The 19,174-nt window shown below is 45.4% G+C and overlaps 1 protein-coding gene across 1 annotated transcript in view; it reads right to left on the reverse strand.

The window, feature by feature from the left end:
* Positions 1-958: 958 nt before the first annotated feature.
* Positions 959-19,174, reverse strand: part of OTOP1 (otopetrin 1) — a 36,326-nt gene continuing 18,110 nt past the window's right edge. Inside the window, exons 3-6 of the mRNA XM_023206701.2 lie at positions 16,990-17,048; positions 14,811-14,941; positions 9,568-10,499; positions 959-1,206 (exon numbers count right to left, since the gene is read on the reverse strand). Of these exons, the coding sequence (XP_023062469.1) occupies positions 1,036-1,206; positions 9,568-10,499; positions 14,811-14,941; positions 16,990-17,048 (1,293 nt within the window). The 3' untranslated portion in view covers positions 959-1,035. The remainder of the gene's footprint in view (positions 1,207-9,567; positions 10,500-14,810; positions 14,942-16,989; positions 17,049-19,174) is intronic.

Genomic DNA, 19,174 nt, shown 5'->3' on the forward strand with positions numbered 1-19,174 from the left:
TGTTTTTTTAGTGCATATGCATATTTTTTAGTTTTTTCTAAAATAAGTGTACTTAGTCATATAAAAAAAATCTTTGCATCTATTATTGTCCTATTGCCTGCACCGTCTGAAAAAACAAAATACACTCAGATGAAAAGATATTCACATTAATACTTACAGTAAGAAAATTATTTTTATTATTTTTTTAAAATAACTATGGAAAAACTATACAAAGGCCTCCCAGATGTCAATATTCCTTAGGCACCTTTGAAATATTTATAATCTTAATCTTTGGACTAGACATCCTAATTGTAATTCCATATCTTAAGCAATTCTAAGTATAGGAAATGCTTCACAAATAGGGTTGATTTTTGCAGAGTTACTTATAAAAGCAAAAAGTTATAAACACTGTAAAACCAATCATAGGAAACTACGTTAATTAAGGTACATTCACTTGTTAGACTATCATACAGCATTAAAATGATATTTATAAAGAACTTATAACAATATGGGGGCCAGGTTTATGCCATATTGTTAAGTGGGAAAATAACTGAATACAAAATCAAATATGTTACATCACATTCAAAGGCATAATAATGACAACGAAAAGAATCTCAGCAACATGGTCGGAAGAAATACACCAAGATATTAAAAGTAATTGTTAATTGAACAATGGCATCATAGGTGACTTTTTCACTCTACTTTCCTGAAATATCCAAATTTTTTATGATAAACATGTACATGTTTACAGTGAAAGAGAGAACAGTGAAATTTCTTTTTAAAAATACTTGAAAATGATCACAAAAGTGTGCCAACATTTCAGGTAAGAAATATCTTTTTATATTGGATAGATTCCAGCCACCTCATGGATTTTGATCTAACTTGTTTACATTCATCAGGGGTGATGAGCAGTTCCAGCCCACAGGAAGCACAATCTTTGCAGACAAAAGGTGGCCCTTCTCATATTTGTCAGGCAATATTTGTCCAACCTGGCTACTCCCAGGTGGCTCCAATGAACTCTTGTTAGCTCACTCCTCTGTCTCTTGTGGACCCAGACTATATGTTACAATAGACCTCAAAGAGGGAGGCAGCTGCGTGCATTCGGTAGAAAATAGAAAAAGGCATGGCCAGGTTGACCACAATTATCCAGGGTTCAAAGCCAAAGACAATCTCCTCCAATCCATTGTCATACTCGGGTCGACAGCCAAAGGCAGGAGGTATCCAAAGCTGCAAGAGAAGAGAAAATGGCCTGTGGTGGGGAGCAGCTTGCAAGCCACCACAGAGGCCCCGCTCAAGTCCCAGGCTTCGTGGGAGCTGACCTGGATACATGGAGACTGAGTCGCCCCTGACAGAACAATAAGGGGACCTCGTGGCATTTCCCATCTCCACAGAAACCACCAAATCTATGTCTGCCATGATCCTGCTCACTTCCTCACCCGCCCTTCCCTGCAATCCATCCCAAATGAGCGCTTTTTGAACCCATCTAACTCTCTCCATCCCTACAGCCCTCGCCCAGCCTCGGTTTCCTCATTTGTAAGATGGGAATTCTAACACGTGTCTGAGAGGGCTTAGATGAGAACTAAGTTTGCAAAACTGAAAGCAGTGACTTTCGTTTGTGTTGCTCACGGAACCTACACACTGTTCCCTGCTTCTCAGTCTCTTCTCTGTCCCAGTTCTTTCTCCTTCTGCCACCCCTTGAGTTGTCAGGCTCCTCACTCCCGCTTCGGGCTGCACACTTCTTCAGCTTCCTCCACCCCCTGGCTGTGGCAGGCAGCCTCTAGGATGACCCTCAATGCTCCCCAGCCCCTGCAGCCACCCCCGTGTGGAGTCCCCACCCCTTGAGTGTGGGATGCACCTAACAACTCACTTCCAACTCACAAAATATGGCAAAAGGCCCGGGAAGTCACTTCTGAAATTAAGTTGCAAAAGGACCTGCTATCCCTCTTGCTGGTGTTCTCCTGTAAGACAGTTGGCAGAGCTGCCACGCTGCGAAGCACCCTATATGGCAAGGAGCCCAGGGAGCACTCCCGTCAACAGCCAGCAGGGAACTCAGACCCTCAGTCCAACAAGCCACAGCCGAATCCTGCCAACAGTCACACGAGTAGATTTGGAAACAAATCCTCTGCCACCTCTCACAAAGTCAAGCCTTGAAATGAATGCAGTCTCAGCCAAAAGTTTCAGCCTGGGAATGGCCCTGTGCAGAGACACTCAGCTACAACTAGTTGGATTCATATGTCAGAGAAACTATGAAATCATAAATGTACATTCTTTTAAGTTGCTGAGTATTGGGGTGCTCTCTTCCACAGCAATAGGTAACTGAGACACATAGCCTTCATTAGTATCACCATACAGAAAACTCCCTGGTTTTACAGCCGACCTCTGTATCCAGGGACCTGTGTCTGTGGATTCAACCAACCACAGATCAAAAATATTCAAAAAGTAGGCTGGGCGCAGTGGCTCACACCTATAATCCCAGAACTTTGGGAGGCCGAGGCAGGTGGATCACCTGAGGTCAGGAGTTCAAGACGAGCCTGGCCAACATGGTGAAACCCCATCCCTACTAAAAATACAAAAAATTAGCTGGGCGTGGTGGCACGTGCCTGTAATCCTAGCTACTCGGGAGGCTGAAGCAGGAGAATCCCTTGAACCCAGGAGGCAAAGCTTGCAGTAAGCCAGGATCGTGATGCTGCACTCCAGCCTGGGCAACAGTGAGGCTCTGTCTCAAAAAATAAAGATAAATAAATTAAAAAATAATATGGTTGGTTGTGTCTGCACTGAATATGTACAAACTTTCTTCTTGTCCTTATTCTCTAAACAATACAGTATAACAACTATTTACATAGCATTTAAATTGTATTACGTATCCTAAGTAATCTAGAGATGTCTTAAAGTATACGGGAGGACGGGTAGGTTACATGCAAATACTACCCCATTTTATATAGGACTTGAGCATCTGTGCATTTGGTATCCACCACGGGGGCCCTGGAACCAAGAACCCTCTCTTCTACTTTGCTTACTGGCTGCTGTGACTCTTAGGATCTCTACTACCTGTTCGTCTGGTCCCTCCCAGTCTCCTTTGCTGTTTCTCCTTTGCTCTGCCTCTAAATGTTGGCCAGTGTCCAGGGCTCATTCCTGGGTCCCTTTCTATTCTCTATACACATGAGCCCTGGGGCTCTCTCCCAGTCCCTTATTGTAAATACCAGTTATAGGCCTATGACTTCCCAGTCTAAAACTCCAGCCTGGACCACTCCCAGGAACCCCAAGCTCATAGTTTCCAGTGGCAACTTGAGTGTCTAAAACACATCTCAGACTCAACCTACCTTCCCCATTTCTCCATCTGATCAGCTACATCGTCCTCCCAGGTGGTCCATCGAGGTTCCAGGTGTCATCCTTGTTTCCCTCCTACTCTCATAACCACATCCCCTCCCATCCAGTCCATCAGTGCATCTCCACTGTGCACCTCCAAAGCAGTATCTTCAGCCTGCCTGTGGCTCTCTCTCTCCACCTGTCCAGTCGGACTCTCTCACCTGGACCATGGCGGTGGCCCCCTGCCTGGTCGCCCAGCTCGCACTAGGGCTCCACTCGGCCACCAGATTTACATTGTATGGAAATCAGATCCTGTCCCTACCTTGATTAAACCCCCAAAGTCTTCCCAAAAGGGGAACATCACACACTGGGGCCTATCATGGGGAGGGGGGAGGGGAGAGGGATGGCATTGGGAGTTATACCTGATGTTAATGACGAGTTGATGGGTGCTGACGAGTTGATGGGTGCAGCACACCAACATGGCACAAGTATACATATGTAACAAACCTGCACGTTATGCACATGTACTCTAGAACTTAAAGTATAATAAAAATAAAAATAAAAGCTACACTCCTGCATGGGGTGATAAAGCGCTCTGTTAGCTGATTTCTAACCACTGCCCATGCTTCTCCTCACTCACCCCATCCACCTAGCACATAGCCCTTCTTCCTGTTTCTCAAACCAGACCCGCTCACTCCCACCGGGGGTTTTATACCAGTCCTTGTTCCCTCTGCCCTGAACATGTGTGGCCAGCCCCTCCCTGTGTCACGTCACTCTTCAGCGAGGACTTCCCGCTAAGCTGGTCCATCTGATCTACAGTGGCCACCCAAGAGCTATTTCCCACACCCTCCTTTTCCACTTCTCTGCTTAATACGGGTACACTATAAGGTGTGTTTTCTTGCTCAGTTGATGGTTTTGCCTGCTGTTGCCTGGTTTGTAAGCCCCATAAGAGGAATACCGGAGATCTTGGTCATTGCTGTACCCTCACCATTCATAGCAGTCCCTAGACCTCTGTAGGTACTCAAGGGACACCTTTTGAAGGAAGGGAGAGAGGAAGGGAGAGGGAGACAGGGGGGAGAAAGGAGAAGAAAGGAAGGCAGGAAGGGACCTCTTTTCTGAAATCCACATCTTTATGTCTGCTGTTCAGCTGTCTGTAAATTCTTGTTACTTATCCTATTGAGAGGCGGCCTATGACCTCTTTCCTTGAATCTAGATAGACTGTGTCACTACATGACTAATAAAATATGGCAGAAGTGACACCATGCAGTTTCCAAGCCCAGGGCTTAGGAGACAAGCAGCTTCCAGTTCAATCTTTTGGAGGGTCAGCTCTGGGACCTTGAGCCACCAGGTACAGAGTCCGACAACCCTGAGACATCATGCTGGAGACCCAACTGTGGATACCCCAGTCAAGAGTCCCACTGAGCCCAGCCTCCCAGCCACTCCCACCCAAGACACCAGACCACGGAGCTTCCTGCCAAGGCTTCACCAACTTCACTTGATACTGTGAGGAACAGAACTGCCCATCCAAGCCCTGCCATGAGTCACAATAAATGCCATGAGACAAAAACAATCATGCATGTTGCTTTTGTCACACATTTGGGGTAGTTCATTGCATGGCAACAGAAAACCAAAATATCTGCCTATTGGGTTCATCCATTTGGATGCTGCAGAGGCACCTGAAACAGAACATGTCCATTACTTAACTCTGGTCCTTCCTTCCACACTGACCTCCACCCACCGCTCCCCAGGTTGCCCCTCCTCCAGTGTCCCCGTCTCCAACACAGGATCACCATCTCCCCGGGAACTCAAGTGTGAAGGCAGGGGTCATGCTTGGCATCTGTCACCCTTCACGAGTCGCAACCTGGAGACTCTGGAGGGTGCTATGATGAGTAGTCACAAAAGGACTAATACTCCACGAATCCACTTATATGAGGCGTCTAGGAGTCAAATTCCTAGAGACTGAAAGAACAGTGGTTGTCAAGGGCTGGGGTGAATGAGGAGTTCATATATAATGGGGCAGAGTTTCAGTTTTGCCAGATGAGAATAACCTGGAAAAGGGCATTGGTGATGTTTGCACAACAATGTGAACGTACTTTACTCAACTATACACTTGAAAGTGGGTGCAATGGGAAAGTTTATGTGGTATGGTTTTTACCACAATTAAAAATATAATAAAATAAGCATGAGTCAGATCCCATCACTCTCAGCGTAGACCCCTCCATGGTTTTCTGTTGCATTTAGGATCGAGTCTTGGCTCACAGGCCCTGTGTGGTCTCCCCTCTGCCCTCTGCTCCATGCTCCCAGGTCACGTCCAGTGAGCCCTGCCTTGCCTTGCATCCGTCCCTTCCCCACACCTGTAGCTCTGCCCTGATAGTCTCTCACCCCAGCCCCATCCATACCCTTCCTTAGAAGAGGCCTTCCCTGACCCGTCTCCCACAGCACCCTGCCCTTCCCTGTCACCACACCCACCCTCTGTTGTCTCCAGTGCCACGGCTCCTGGAAATTCAGCTAACATTTCCATCTCCGTCTCTGGAGTGGAGCCCACTCCACCTGGACATGCACATCAGCACCTGCAGCTGGGGCCTCTGGACTGGCTCCTGATGCTGGAGAAGACAGCTCTTGCCCTCTGCCAGATGCCTTTGGCACCACCTGGGGTCAACCACAAGGTTTCAAAATGCCACCCAATGAGCCAGCATGGGCATCCTAAGACACCACCCTGTGATGATTTCCATCCTCTGCTTCAATCCCCCAGAACCCAACCAGTGCCTGGGGGCATCATGGGCCAAGCACAGGGAGGAAGAAACGAAGCCCACCCTTTTCCTTGGACTGGGCCCTGGGTCTGGACTTCCGGTCCTGACAGACCATCAGTTGCCACTTGATTCTGGTATTTCAGACAGTGCTATCTTTCTTCAAGTAGGTCCAAAAATGCAAGCCAAGTATTTCACCCAGTGGTCAATGAAAAAGGCAACCAGGGAAAAATAACTTTTCAGAACTCAGTTTTAAAAAGATATATCAGGCCAGAAGCGATGGCTCACACCTGTAATCCCATCATTTTGGGAGGCCTAGGCAGGCAGATCACCTGAGGTCAGGAGTTCAAGACCACCTTGACCAACCTAGTGAAACCCTGTCTCTACTAAAAATACAAAACTTAGCTGGCATGGTCAGTGCATCCCTGTAGTTCCACCTCCTTGGGAGGCTGAGGCAGGAGAATCACTTGAACCCAGGAGGCGGAGGCTGCAGTGAGCCAAGATCATGCCATTGCACTATGGCCTGGGCAACAGAGCAAGACTCCATCTCAAAATAAACGTATATTAATATTAATCACAGGATATGTACAAAAAGCATATGCTTGAGGAGGATTCTAGAACTAGCTCTGACTTTACAAGAATTTGCATTTTGGAATATGCACCTCAAAAAGCTGCAGCCGACTAGTTAATCTATCTCTCTTGTTAACTCTTTAAATTCTTGGTTCACTGCTGTGCCCCTGACATAGTCCCTGGCATACAGCAGCTGCCTGGCAAATGTCTGTTAAATGGAGAAGAGAGTCTGCCTGCAGCCAAACTCTTCTTGACCTTCCCCCTTCAAAGCCCCTCCTCACTGCCTAGCGAGCTGAAGGAACCCGGGTGATCCAAGGCTAGGGTGGATCAGGTTTGCTTGGCAGACACACATCCATTCTGACTTCAGAAGGGACCTTCCCAACTTTGCATTCTTAGGGCTATATCAAAAATTGCAGGCCTTGCATGCACCACCTGAAATTCAGGGGAGGAAGCTCAAAAGCTTCTGAGCTTCTGGGGCAACAGAGAGCAGGCTTGATAATGGAGGCTGGTAGCAGAGAGCTGACTTCACCCGGAGTGATGGGCAGGCACCTCTGTGGACTGGGGCATTCCCCTCCAGCCACCAGTCACCATCACTGCAGAGACTCAAGCGGTGGCAAAGGCTGCTTCGCCCTCCTTCTCACCAACCCCTACCATCCTTCCTTTATGTGTCTTTAAAAAAAATCCCAACAGCACACAATGCTTCTTATTTCTTTTTCTTCTCTCCATCCCTCTGTCACTGCGCTGGTTCAAGCTCCTCCCCTTCCTGCCTGGGCTGTTGCAGGGCTTTCTTTCCCAGTCTTTCTGCCCTATCTGTCTCCATCCTTGCTACACACAGCTGCTGGGAGGATCATTCCAAAACACAAATCTGAGAGAATTCTCCCTTACCCTCAGCATAAAGACCAGACTCCAGCCAGGCCTAGGACGCCCTGCTCAAGCCAGAGTCCACCTAGCTGGGCCCTCTCTCCTATTTCCCATTCTGCGGCTCTGCTTGACACACGTGGAATTTATGCCAAACTACTTGGTGCTCCCAGAACGTGCCATGGTGTCTTTGCTTCTGTCTCTTCACATATTGTGTGCCTCTGCCTGAAATGCTTTTCCCTGCCTTGATCACCTGGTGAACTTCCAGCCATTCCTTGCTGATGCAGGCAAGATTGGGTGAGTGACTGTACACCTTCCTCTCCCTTGCTGCCTTCCATCAGAGAAGCTGGAAAGCAAACCATTCATTTCTCCAGCCTCCCTTGCAGCAAGGGGTGCCCACGTGAGAGACACAGCCCTTCCCTGCTGCTTTCTGTCTTGAACCTAGATGTGATGCCTGGTGCAGCTACAGCCATCTCATGACCATGTGGCAACAAGCACCACACCACCCAAGTGACAAAATGAACAGCGCCTGGATGCCTGATGACGTGGTTCAGCTGCCAGGCCAACCCCAAGCAGCCAACCTCTGGAATTCTCATGAGACAATTAAACATTGTTAAGACTGAAGACACTGAATAAAATTGCCTATCACTTGCAACCAAAAGCATTCCTGATTGACACTGGGCCTCACCTCAAGCACCCACTACTCACTGAAGTCCTTCTGGATCCCTGCTCCTAGTACACCTTGCACAAGCCCCTCTCAGCACTTGTCCTGCTCACTGTATTAGATTTTCTCATTGTCTCCCTCCCCCGTTATACTGAGACCTTTTAGAGAAAAGAGACTGAATCTTTCCACTTTAATCTTTAGTATCCAGCCCAGCCCCTAGCATGCAGCCAGTCTTCAGTAGGTAGATTCGTAGAATATAGGTCTACTTTCCAGGCTTATATTTTAATTTTGTACTTACAGTATTTTTATTACAAGCTGCCTCCATTCCTTATTTTAATAAGGCAAGAGAAACCTAGATGTCCATTAGTAATGGACTGGATAAAGAAAATGTATTATGGCAGGGTACGGTGGTTCACATCTGTAATCCCAGTACTTTGGGAGGCTGAGGCAGGAGGATTGTTTGAGCCCAGGAGTTCAAGAGAAGCCTGGGCAGCACAGTGAGAATCTATCTCTACAAAAAAAAAAAAAAAAAGTTTTGGCCAGGCGTGGTGGCTCACACCTATAATTCCAGCACTTTGGGAGGCCAAAGTAAGCAGATCACTTGGGGTCAAGAGTTCGAAACCAGCCTGGCCAACATGGTGAAACCCCATCTCTACTAAAAATAGTTTCAAAAACTAGCCAGGTGTGGTGGCTGGTGCCTGTAATCCCAGCTACTCTGGAGGCTGAGGCAGGAGAATCACTTCAACTCGGGAGGCAGAGGTTGCAATGAGCCAAGATCACGCCATTGCACCATAGCCTGGGCAACAAGAGTGAAACTCTGTCTCAAAAAACAGAAAAAAAGTTTTTTTTAATTTACCAGGTGTGGTGGCACATGCCTGTGGTCCTAGCTACTCAGGAGGCTGAGATGGGAGGATTGCTTGAGCACAGGAGGTTGAGGCTGCAGTGAGCTGTGATCATGCCACTGTACTCCAGCCTGGGTAATAGGCCGTGAACCTGTCTCAATAAATAAATAAATAGAAAATGTGGTAGCTATACACCATGGAATATTATGCAGCCTTAAAAAAGAATGAAATCACATTATTAGCAGCAACCTGGATGGAACTGGAGTCCTTATCCTAAGTGAATTAACCCAGGAACAGAAAACCAAATACCACATTTCCTCTCTTACAAGTGGGAGCTAAACATTGGGTACTCATGAACACAAAGATATGAACAATAGACACTACTAGGCACTAGTAGAGGGGAGAGGTCAGAAGTGGGGTGCAGGCTGAAAAACTACCTATCGGGTACTATGCTCATTACCTGGGTGACGGGATCATTTGCTCACCAAACCTCAGTGACACGCAATTTACCCCATGTAACAAACCTGATGTGTACCCCTTGAACCTAAAATGAAAGTTTAAAGTAAAATTAAAAGACTAAGATTAAGTTGGTGCAGATTACCGAAATATTGCAGAGGAACAAGAAGGCTGCAATATTCCTCAGGACTTTTCTCTTGGCGTTGCCCTGTAAGAAACGGGGAAGGCGGACTGGGCTTGGGCTCCCTCCCCAGCTGCTCTCCTCCTGCTTCTCCTCCTCCTTTCCACAGTCTTCTCTCATGCACACATTTCCTTTGGCTGCTGGTGGCAGGTCCCTTCCCCGGGGAGCCACATCTCCGGCCACACCTCCACTCTTGAGGCAGGAAGAAGCAAGGGGCTTGCCATTGCAGACTGTGACCACCCGAAGGGTTCGGATGTCCTCAGAGAGTTTTTCAGGCTCTCGGTGAATGGATTCGATGATGAAGAGGTTCTGGATGTACTTCTCCACCATCACCAGGATGGAGTAGGGCAGGTTGTACCAGGTGTACCGGGGGTGGTCCTTGGCACAGAGGATGGCCAAGATTGAGCCCCAGGAGATAAGCCAGGAGCCCGAGGCGGTGCCCACCAAGAGGTCTGAGTCCAGTTTGCGGGCCGGATTTTTGGACTCGTCCAGTGATTTCTCCTCTATCCTGTGAATCCGGATTCCAGCCAGCCCCGCAGCCCCCATAAGCATCAGCAGGGTGATGGCATACAGGTAGAACATGATGAGCGCCGACTCGCTCTTGGTCTTGGAGCGCCCGATATGAATCAGGTACACCACCACCACGGCAATGGTGGCAGCCAGTGCGGTCAGGCCCAGGACTGCGCCCACCGTGACCCCATCAGACTTGAACTGCATCTTCTGGTGCTGATGGCTGTCAACTTTGCGCCCGATGTTCTTCCACAGGACGTAGAGCATTGTGGAGGCCAGGATCTGATACTCTATGTTGAAGGGGTAGAGGTAGTAGATCCCGTGGGAGATGGCAGTGCAGAGAGTTGGGGGTGTGCAGTTACACTGCGGTGTGTGGTCATCTAAAACTAGGAGAGACAGGTAGATCACACAGGAGGGCGATTAGCATGTGCAGGGGGAAGCAGACAAGCACAGAAAACCGTTTCCACCGTGGATTCAGGCTTGGATCTTCCCACTGGATTACAAGCTGTATCATGTCATGGCTTATTACCACGTTTAATGTCATGGCTAAGTTGATAGCCCTGAGTATCCCCAAAGCTTATGCATTACCTAAATCGCATTTATTTTGTGGGTTGCCAAAGAGGATAGAGAAGATGACTCTATTGTTGTAAAAAATAGATATGTAGATGATAGATAGATGGATAGACAGACACACAGATGGGAAAAATCTGGAAGGACACAAACTAAAATCTTAACAATGGTTATCTCTGGGTGGAAAAATGACAGATGATTTTTAATGTCTTCTAGATTTTGCTTCCCTGTATTTTCTAGATTTTCTCTGTGAAGATGATTTACACGTGTGATTTTTAAAAATTAATTTTTAAAAATACTTTCTGGAGAAATTGCCCCTTTTAGTTAGCAAAAGATATGCCTCTTAAGACTCCAGTGCTAGCAAGCATGCAGGAGACAGGCACTCTCCAGCACCAGTGCGGGGAAAGCAAAGGAGCACCACCTTCTGGAAGAGAAGCTGACTGCGGTATGGAGGGCCCTGTCATCACAGGAGGGCAGATGCTGCAAGTAAATGATGAAACCGGTCACCAAAGCCCTAAAGGCAATGCAGTCTCTGACCCATAATTCCATTCTTCCCACTCTACCCTTCTACTCAAAGGGATGAATAAAAAAATATAATCGAAGAGTCAGGTAAGGCCAGGCGCGGTCACTCAGCCCTGTAGTCTCAGCACTTTGGGAGGCCAAGGCAGGAGGATCACTTGAGGTCAGGAGTTCAAGACCAGCCTGGCCAACATGGCAAAACCTCATCTCTACTAAAAATACAAAAATTAGCCAGGCGTGGTGGCAAGCCTCTAATACCAGCTACTCGGGAGGCTGAGGCAGGAGAATCGCTTGAACTTGGGAGGCAGAGGTTGCAGTGAGCTGAGATTGCGCCACTGCACTCCAGCCTAGGTAACAGAGCGAGACTCAGTCTCAAAAAATAATTTTTTAAAAAAAAGGTCAGGTAAAATTATGTATGTGTATGTGTGTGTGTGTGTGTGTGTGTGTGTGTGTGTGTGTGAGAGAGAGAGAGAGAGAGAGAGAGAGAGAAACAGCTCAATGTCCAACAATTTAGAAATTTTTAAGTAAATTTTAGTATATCCCAACAATGAGATAGTAGACAACCACTGTACATTGTAATTAAAATGTGCTTTATGGTTTTTTGGTATTTTGGGGGGGGGTTGTTTGTTTGTTTTGAGACGGAGTCTCCTGTTGCTCAGGCTGGAATGCTGTGGCACAATCTTGGCTCACTGCAACCTCAGCCTTCTGTGCTCAAGCATCCTCCCACCTCAGCCTGCTGGGTAGCTGAGACCACAGGCCAGTGCCACCATGCCTGTCTAATTTTTATATTTTTTGTAGAGACAGGGTTCTGCCATGTTGGCCAGGTTGGTCTGGAACTCCTGAGCTCATGCCATCCACCCACCTCAGCCTCCCAAAGTGCTGAGATTAAAGGCATGAGCCACCACACCCGGCCAAGATGCGTTCGAATATTAAGAAAGTAATCCCGTTTCAAGGAAAATGGAAAAAAGTAAGAACAAACTGTATGTCTATTTTTTTAATGCAAGTCACAACCCAGTACCAGGCTGTAAAATCAGGTAGCAACCAACTTTTTTGTAGCAGAAATAATTTTCAGTGGACTAGAATAGCATAGAATGGAGTGGAATCAACTACCATAAAATTTGGGAGCGTCTCTGACATAGTAAAAGTAAGTATTATTTCATCACCCATACACACATAGGTATGTGCGTGTTTGGGTTACAGTGTAAAATCTGTCTCTTATTGTAGGTTGCAATAAAAAAAGATCAAACATATAGTATAAAATCAACTATAAGTATGTGACATACTACAAAAAAATAACCAAACGTTCACAGCATTTACTGCATTTCTGGGTAAGTGTTGTGGATTTTTTTTTCCTTCACACTGTGTCATTGTTTTAGTTTGTGATATGTATATATTACTTATAAAATCTGAGAAAAGCTATATCGTAGCATTAGTTTTACATTCACAGAACACTATGTAATTTTCTTTTTCTTTCTTTCTTTTTTTTTTTTTTTTGATATAGAGTCTCCCTCTGTTGCCCAGGCTGGAGTGCAGTGGCACAAACACAGCTCACTGCAGCCTTGACTTCCTGGGCTGAAGTGATCCTCCTGCATCAGCCTCCCATGTAGCTATAGCTGGGACCACAAGCCCATGCCACCATGCCTGGCTTTTTTTTTTTTTTTTTTCCAGAGATGGGGTCTCCCTTTGTTGCCCAGGCTGGTCTCAAATTCCTAGGCTGAAGGGATGATCCTGCCTTGGGATTACAAAGGGCTTAGATTACAGGTGTGAGCCACTGCCCCCGGTAATAATCTTCAATCCGTACAGGGCTTCCCTAGCGCTTACAATTCAATACGGCATTATGCAGAAGACAAGGGAAGAAATCAGAAGGAAAAGTACAGAGTAACAGAATGTTAGAGCTGACAGAGTTCTTTTTTAGAAAATGAATCCAACCTCATCTTTCACAGAGGGCCTTGAAGCCAGATTGCTAAGATTCAAATCATGACTCGATCACGTGTTCACTGTGTTACCCTAAGCTGACTTCTCCGTGGCTTGATGGCTTCATCCATATAATGAGGTTAATATTGTCTACCTGAGGCCAGGCGTGGTGACTCACGCCTGTGATCCCAACATTTTGAGAGGCCAAGGCAGGTGGATCACAAGGTCAGGAATTCGAGACCAGCCTGGCCAACATAGCGAAACCCTGTCTCTACTAAAAATACAAAAATTAGCCGGGTGTGGTGGCACGCACCTGTAGTCCCAGCTACTCAGGAAACTGAGGCAGGAGAATCGCTTGAACCTGGGAGGCAGAGGTTGCAGTGAGCCAAGGTCGTGCCACTGTACTCCAGCTTAGGTGACAGAGTGAGACTCTGTCTCAAAACAAAACAAAACAAAAAAACACATATATATATAGCCTACCAGAGAGTGTGGGGGCACAAATTAAATGACATGTGTACATTTCCAAGAACAGTGGCAGGCACTCAGCAAATGCTTAATAAAAGTTTACTTTTGTTATTGTTGCCATTGCTGCTACTGATATTGATACCAAGGAGGAGGCCCAAATACCAAGAGTAGCTGCTGGTTGGGGGTGGTGATTTCGTTGTCTCCACCCCACTGATGATGAAACAGGTTCAAAGTGGTTCTCCAGGACAGGCTGGGTGTACACAGCTGGCACAGACTCAGTGCACATTAAAGCCAGAAGGGATCTTTGCAAGTGCATGATTTGGATACCCTCACTTTACAAATGAGAAAAGGGAGGCTCGGAGAGATTAAATGTCCTTCCAAAGGTCACACAGCTCGCACATGATGGGAACAAACCTGAGACACCCAGTTCCCTGCCCCACATTCCCCTCAGCCTGAATGTTCTAATATAGGAGTGATATATTGTAAATGCTAAAGGATTTTAGAAGAAAATATAAAGATTGGGGGGGAGGGATAGCATTAGGAGACATACCTAATGCAAATGACGAGTTAATGGGTGCAGCACTCCAACATGGTACATGTATACATATGTAACGAACCTGCACATTGTGCACATGTACCCTAGAACTTACAGTATAATTTAATATATATATATATATATATATATATATATATATATATATAAAGATTAACCCAACAGGCTCTCAAATAGGAACAAGGTGGAACAGACATAAGCTAGAATTATAAGCCAAGTACAGCTAAATTAAAACTTTAAATGAACTACAGCCTATTAACCACAACCTACCATTAGACTTCTATGAATTTTTAAAAGCCATACTTTCACTAGAAAGAACTGGTAATAGAGGTTTAATTAAAAACACAAGCAGAAGCAACCATCAATCTTCTCTAGCTGAAAACAAAGACAGTTATTTCTGCAGCAAACCGGACCATGAGGAATGGCCATCAGAATGATCACTGTCGGTCTCACAAGTCCCTGAATCATGGAAGAAACCTTTAATTACACATTACGTATGAGAGATTCAGATTTTGGAAGATTTTCAACAACAGGGGGCTGTCTGGCTGATGCTGAGTTGGGTGGCCCTGCAGTTCTTTGGAACCTGCACTCCATCTCTGAACACTGTGGACTCTGCAGGTTTCCAAGATATTCCAACATGGCAGAAGCGCCACTCATCACCTCTCTCACCACTCACCTGTTGTTATGTTCCCAAAGCCCAGAGTGATGAGCCGTGCCTTGTGCTCATTGAGTTGGTGCTTGGACTCATTGAGGACGCCGTTGGCCCACAGAAGCAGGTTGGTGAACACTGAGTGGATCACCCCAAACCTGAAAAACACAAGGACTCATTTCTCAAGCAGCCCTGGGAGAGCCTCAAGCAGCCCTGGGAGAGCCTCAAGCAGCCCTAGGAGAGCCTCAAGCCCCATGGGCTGAGACAGACGTGTGCACACAAATACATGGCTCCTTCTCAGCCATGATTCTGGTTTCACCTAGCAGCTCAGACTCTGGATGGGCCCCCTGCCTGGCTGGGAGGGGCAGATCCATGGAACCTTCCAAAACCACAGACTCTTGGCATTCAGCCTTAGTCTTGCACGTGCCAGTACTCAACTCAATGCCTATAGGACATCAAAGAAGCTGGGTCTTGGAAGCAGAGCTAGAGGGATGAAAATTTACTAAAAGGAGACAAACAAAGAAACCCCTCAATCATGATCGGCCCACAGGAAAAATGGTGCAATGGCGTCCTCAACCTTGACCCTGCCTCTTCTCTCAGTTTTAACCTCAGCTGATCTCTCTGGGACTCTCACGGGAAACTGCAGGCAAAACCTTGCCTCATTTGAATCCTGGCTTCCTTTGGCATAATGTCCAAGCACAACTGGAGAAGGAAACAGAATCCCAGGGTTTCTGAGTCAGGTGTTTGCCAATCTGTTTGCCCCTTGCGCTTGCCCAGTTGCTGTAGATCATGGCCAGCCTTCCCCAAAGCATCTGGGAAGCATTCCATAGAGCCTTTGACAAATGCAGACAATGCTGTTTGCCTCATACTGGCTGGCTTTTCTTTTACTCATAATGCACACAGCTCCCCTTTCTTCTCTCCTTTTTCCTGGTGCAAATGGCACTATCCAGTCCCAGGCCCATGGAACTCAAGGAGGTAGCACTGTTGCCACGCATGGCTGTAAGCTATTCTGCCACACAAGCTCCCTGCAAGCTGGCAGCCTCCTGTTGGCTTGATCTGGAAATGGTCCACAAACCAAGGGCAGATGTCATTTTCCCATGCCAGGCTGCCTTTCTCATCACTGGATTTGACAATCCCAGACTACTGTAAAGGGAAGTCTCTCATCAGTCATTTCTAATCTCAGTGTATGTTTCCTTCATCTGTGTGTGTGCGCATGGTGCTTTCTTACATGGTAACAACACCTTGCAGTTAGGAGATTCACTCCATGACCCTGTCCATTCTTTCCTTGCATCCTCACAATCCGCTGGGAGGGTGGTGGGTGGACCTAGTAACAGATCCTACACTTGCTGAGTGCCTGTTACATAGTGCTTTACATCAATTCCTTCATTCAGTCCTTGAGGCAGGCTACGTTATTTTCTCTGAAAGAAACCAATAGATTCTTCTCCACGATACTGAAGATTGTCAAGCGGCAGAAGGTTAAAAACGCAGGGGACATTGCCTCTCCCTGTGCCTGCCTTATGGCAGGATGGCGATTCGCAAAAACAAAAGATCTTGCTACCTCCCCTTCCTTTCCTGCATACAGACAGAGATGTGAGTTTTGTTCTTACTGGGGACAGCTCTGGGCTCTTACCAGCTCAGAAATGAGGTCCGCAGAGATAGGAGAATCTGGGAGCAAACTTGGCTTGGTCTTGTCCTTATAAGATTTATGGCTCTTCGTTAAAATACTATCTAAGCAAGGCCCCCAAACCACTGCCTTAACAGAAATTTGTTAGAACTGAGGTCCCTCCCACATTATCGGCACACGGCAAGTGTCAATAAACTGTTAGTTTTTCTCTTGTTAATCTGACCTTTGTTTTCAGGACAGCATCTCAACTGAGAATTTATGAGGGTTAAAAAAAGAAATTACATTTTCTTCCCTTCATCTCCATTTCATAGAGGAGGAAACTGAGGGTCATAAGGGAAAAGTGTCTAAGATACAGACTCAGATTCAAAATTCAAGCCCACTTCATGCTACTTCTGGACCTGTCCCATGGAGAAGCCAAAAGCAGAAATCCTCTTCTCTCTGCCGTCAGTGGGGGCTTAGCTTTCAGGACTGAGTGGAGAGTTGGTCTGTTTTTATAATCAAAGCGAGATGGCAGTGACGAGTTTTGATAATTCTAAATGAATGCCAAATTCAACATATAAAGCAATTACCCACAATGTTTACCTTTCCAGTGTTTTGAAAGACTGGATAATATCCTTTGCATGCCCCCAAAGAAAATATACCTAGATGGAAATAAAGAAAGAAAAGAAAAATCGGTGAGACACTCATCATTACACTTGCAAACTTGAGAATTATAAAACTCAAATAAAAGGTATGAGAAAATGCTGGGACATCAGTGACCTCCTGCTCCATCTTAGGTGGCAGTGCCACTCCCCAGTGGGAACAATGATCCAGGACTACCGTGCAGAAAAATAAATTGAGGCCTCTTGGTTCAGGAAGAAATGGTGCTGCAATTCATTAAGGATGTCTTCTGCGTCTTCTGTGAGATGGGGTGATTGATGTAAGATGTCTGCTGTGGGACAGGGTATGGAAGTAGTAGCCTGCCTGACATTAATCCTATAACTGGTTTATATCACATGTTAGTTTTCATCCAAGAAATATTCACTGTACAGTTACTGTGTGCCAGTGGCCAGAAAGGAAATGTTGAGAGCTTTAAATGAATAATGAAATTGATTTGGGCTGGTTTTTTATTTCATTCTATTACATATGCTAAGCAGTCTCCCGGTTATGCAGTCACTAGCAGCAATACAGGGAAAGGATTGAAATCATGGATTCTATATAGTAACAGACCTGTGAAAATCCTGATTTCCTCACTGAATAACCCATGGCCTTGGACAAGTCAGGGAACCTTGCTGAATCTGTTTTCCCGTCTTTGAAATGGGGATGATAGGAACGGTGTTGTGAGCAATTAAATGAAATGATCCATGTCAATCACTTAGACTAGCACCTGAAGAAGCATGTATGTTTTCAGTAAATATTCTCCACTGTTCACTCACTAATTCACTGACATTGTCTGAGCTCCTCCTATATGCCAGGCATTATTTGGGCTTCTAAAATGTTTTGGGCTTTATTTTAGAGATAAACACATATTGAGCACCTACTGCATGCCAAACACTGTGAGGCATTTTATAAATTTGTCTCATTTAATCTTTATTTTCTAATTAAGAGTCACAAAAATAAAATCAGAGAGTACAAAATAAAATAAATATCCACATATCACCTCTTTCACATTCTTTTACCTAAGATTTACCGTCTTACTCAGGAAAACACACTCAGGGCATTAACTGTCTTGAAACATCCAGTAATAAAAACAGACAGCAGTGACTCCTCGTTAACGCATTCAGCCCAATAATAGGGAAACAGTTAAGTAAATTAGCAATTATCAATGATTTGAAATTAGACAGCCATTTAACTGATGCTTTTAATAAAAACTACCTACCAATGTTGAAACCTTTTTTTAGTGAAAAACTTGTAATAGAAAATTCTACACCCACAAACTTTGAGAAGAATGTACACTTTAAGTGCAAGGAATGGAGGAAATACATAAAAACAATAGCGAATGCTGTTTCAGTTGATTTGCTTACAGGTGCATTTTTATTATCTTTTCCATTTTTTCTCAGTGATGTTACATTATATTTTTAATATAAATGCTTTTTGCTTTTTTTTTTTTAATTACCATATGGTCCAGCAATGCCACTTCTGGAGATATATACATATATATATACACACACACACACACACATGTATATACATATATATACACACACACATATATACACACATACATATACACACACACACACATATATATATGTATATATCTCCAAAAGAAGTGAAAACAAGTTATCACAAAGAGAATTTGTCCACCCATGTTCATAGCAGCATTATTCACAATAGCCAAGAGGTAGAAGCAACTCAAGTGCCCACTGATGGATGAGTGGATGATCAAAATGTTGTGTAAACCAAAAAGCACCTGAGATAGGTCTCAATCAATTTAGAAGTTTATTTTGCCAACATTAAGGACACACACCTGGGAGACATGTCTGTGCCTTTCTTTACAGATGATTTTGAGGTCTTCAATATTTTAAAGAGAAAGGAAAAATACTGTGAAACAAGGAAGAAATGTTTTTATAAAGGTGTGGGTTGATAAGAGGCAAATGGTTGCATTCTTTTGAGTCTGTGATCAGCCATTCTCATGTGAGGGGTTAGAGGAATAGTCGCTTACGCATCCGTCTAGCTCGGTGAAACTGCGTTTCTACTAAGATAAAACAAATGTAGGGCACAAGAAGCCATCAGGTACGCGTTTGTCTCAGGTGAGCAGAGGGCTGACTTGAGCTTTGTCCTTTGT

The sequence above is a fragment of the Piliocolobus tephrosceles genome, chromosome 3 (assembly GCF_002776525.5).
Source record: "Piliocolobus tephrosceles isolate RC106 chromosome 3, ASM277652v3, whole genome shotgun sequence".
NCBI classification, from domain to species: Eukaryota; Metazoa; Chordata; class Mammalia; order Primates; family Cercopithecidae; genus Piliocolobus; species Piliocolobus tephrosceles.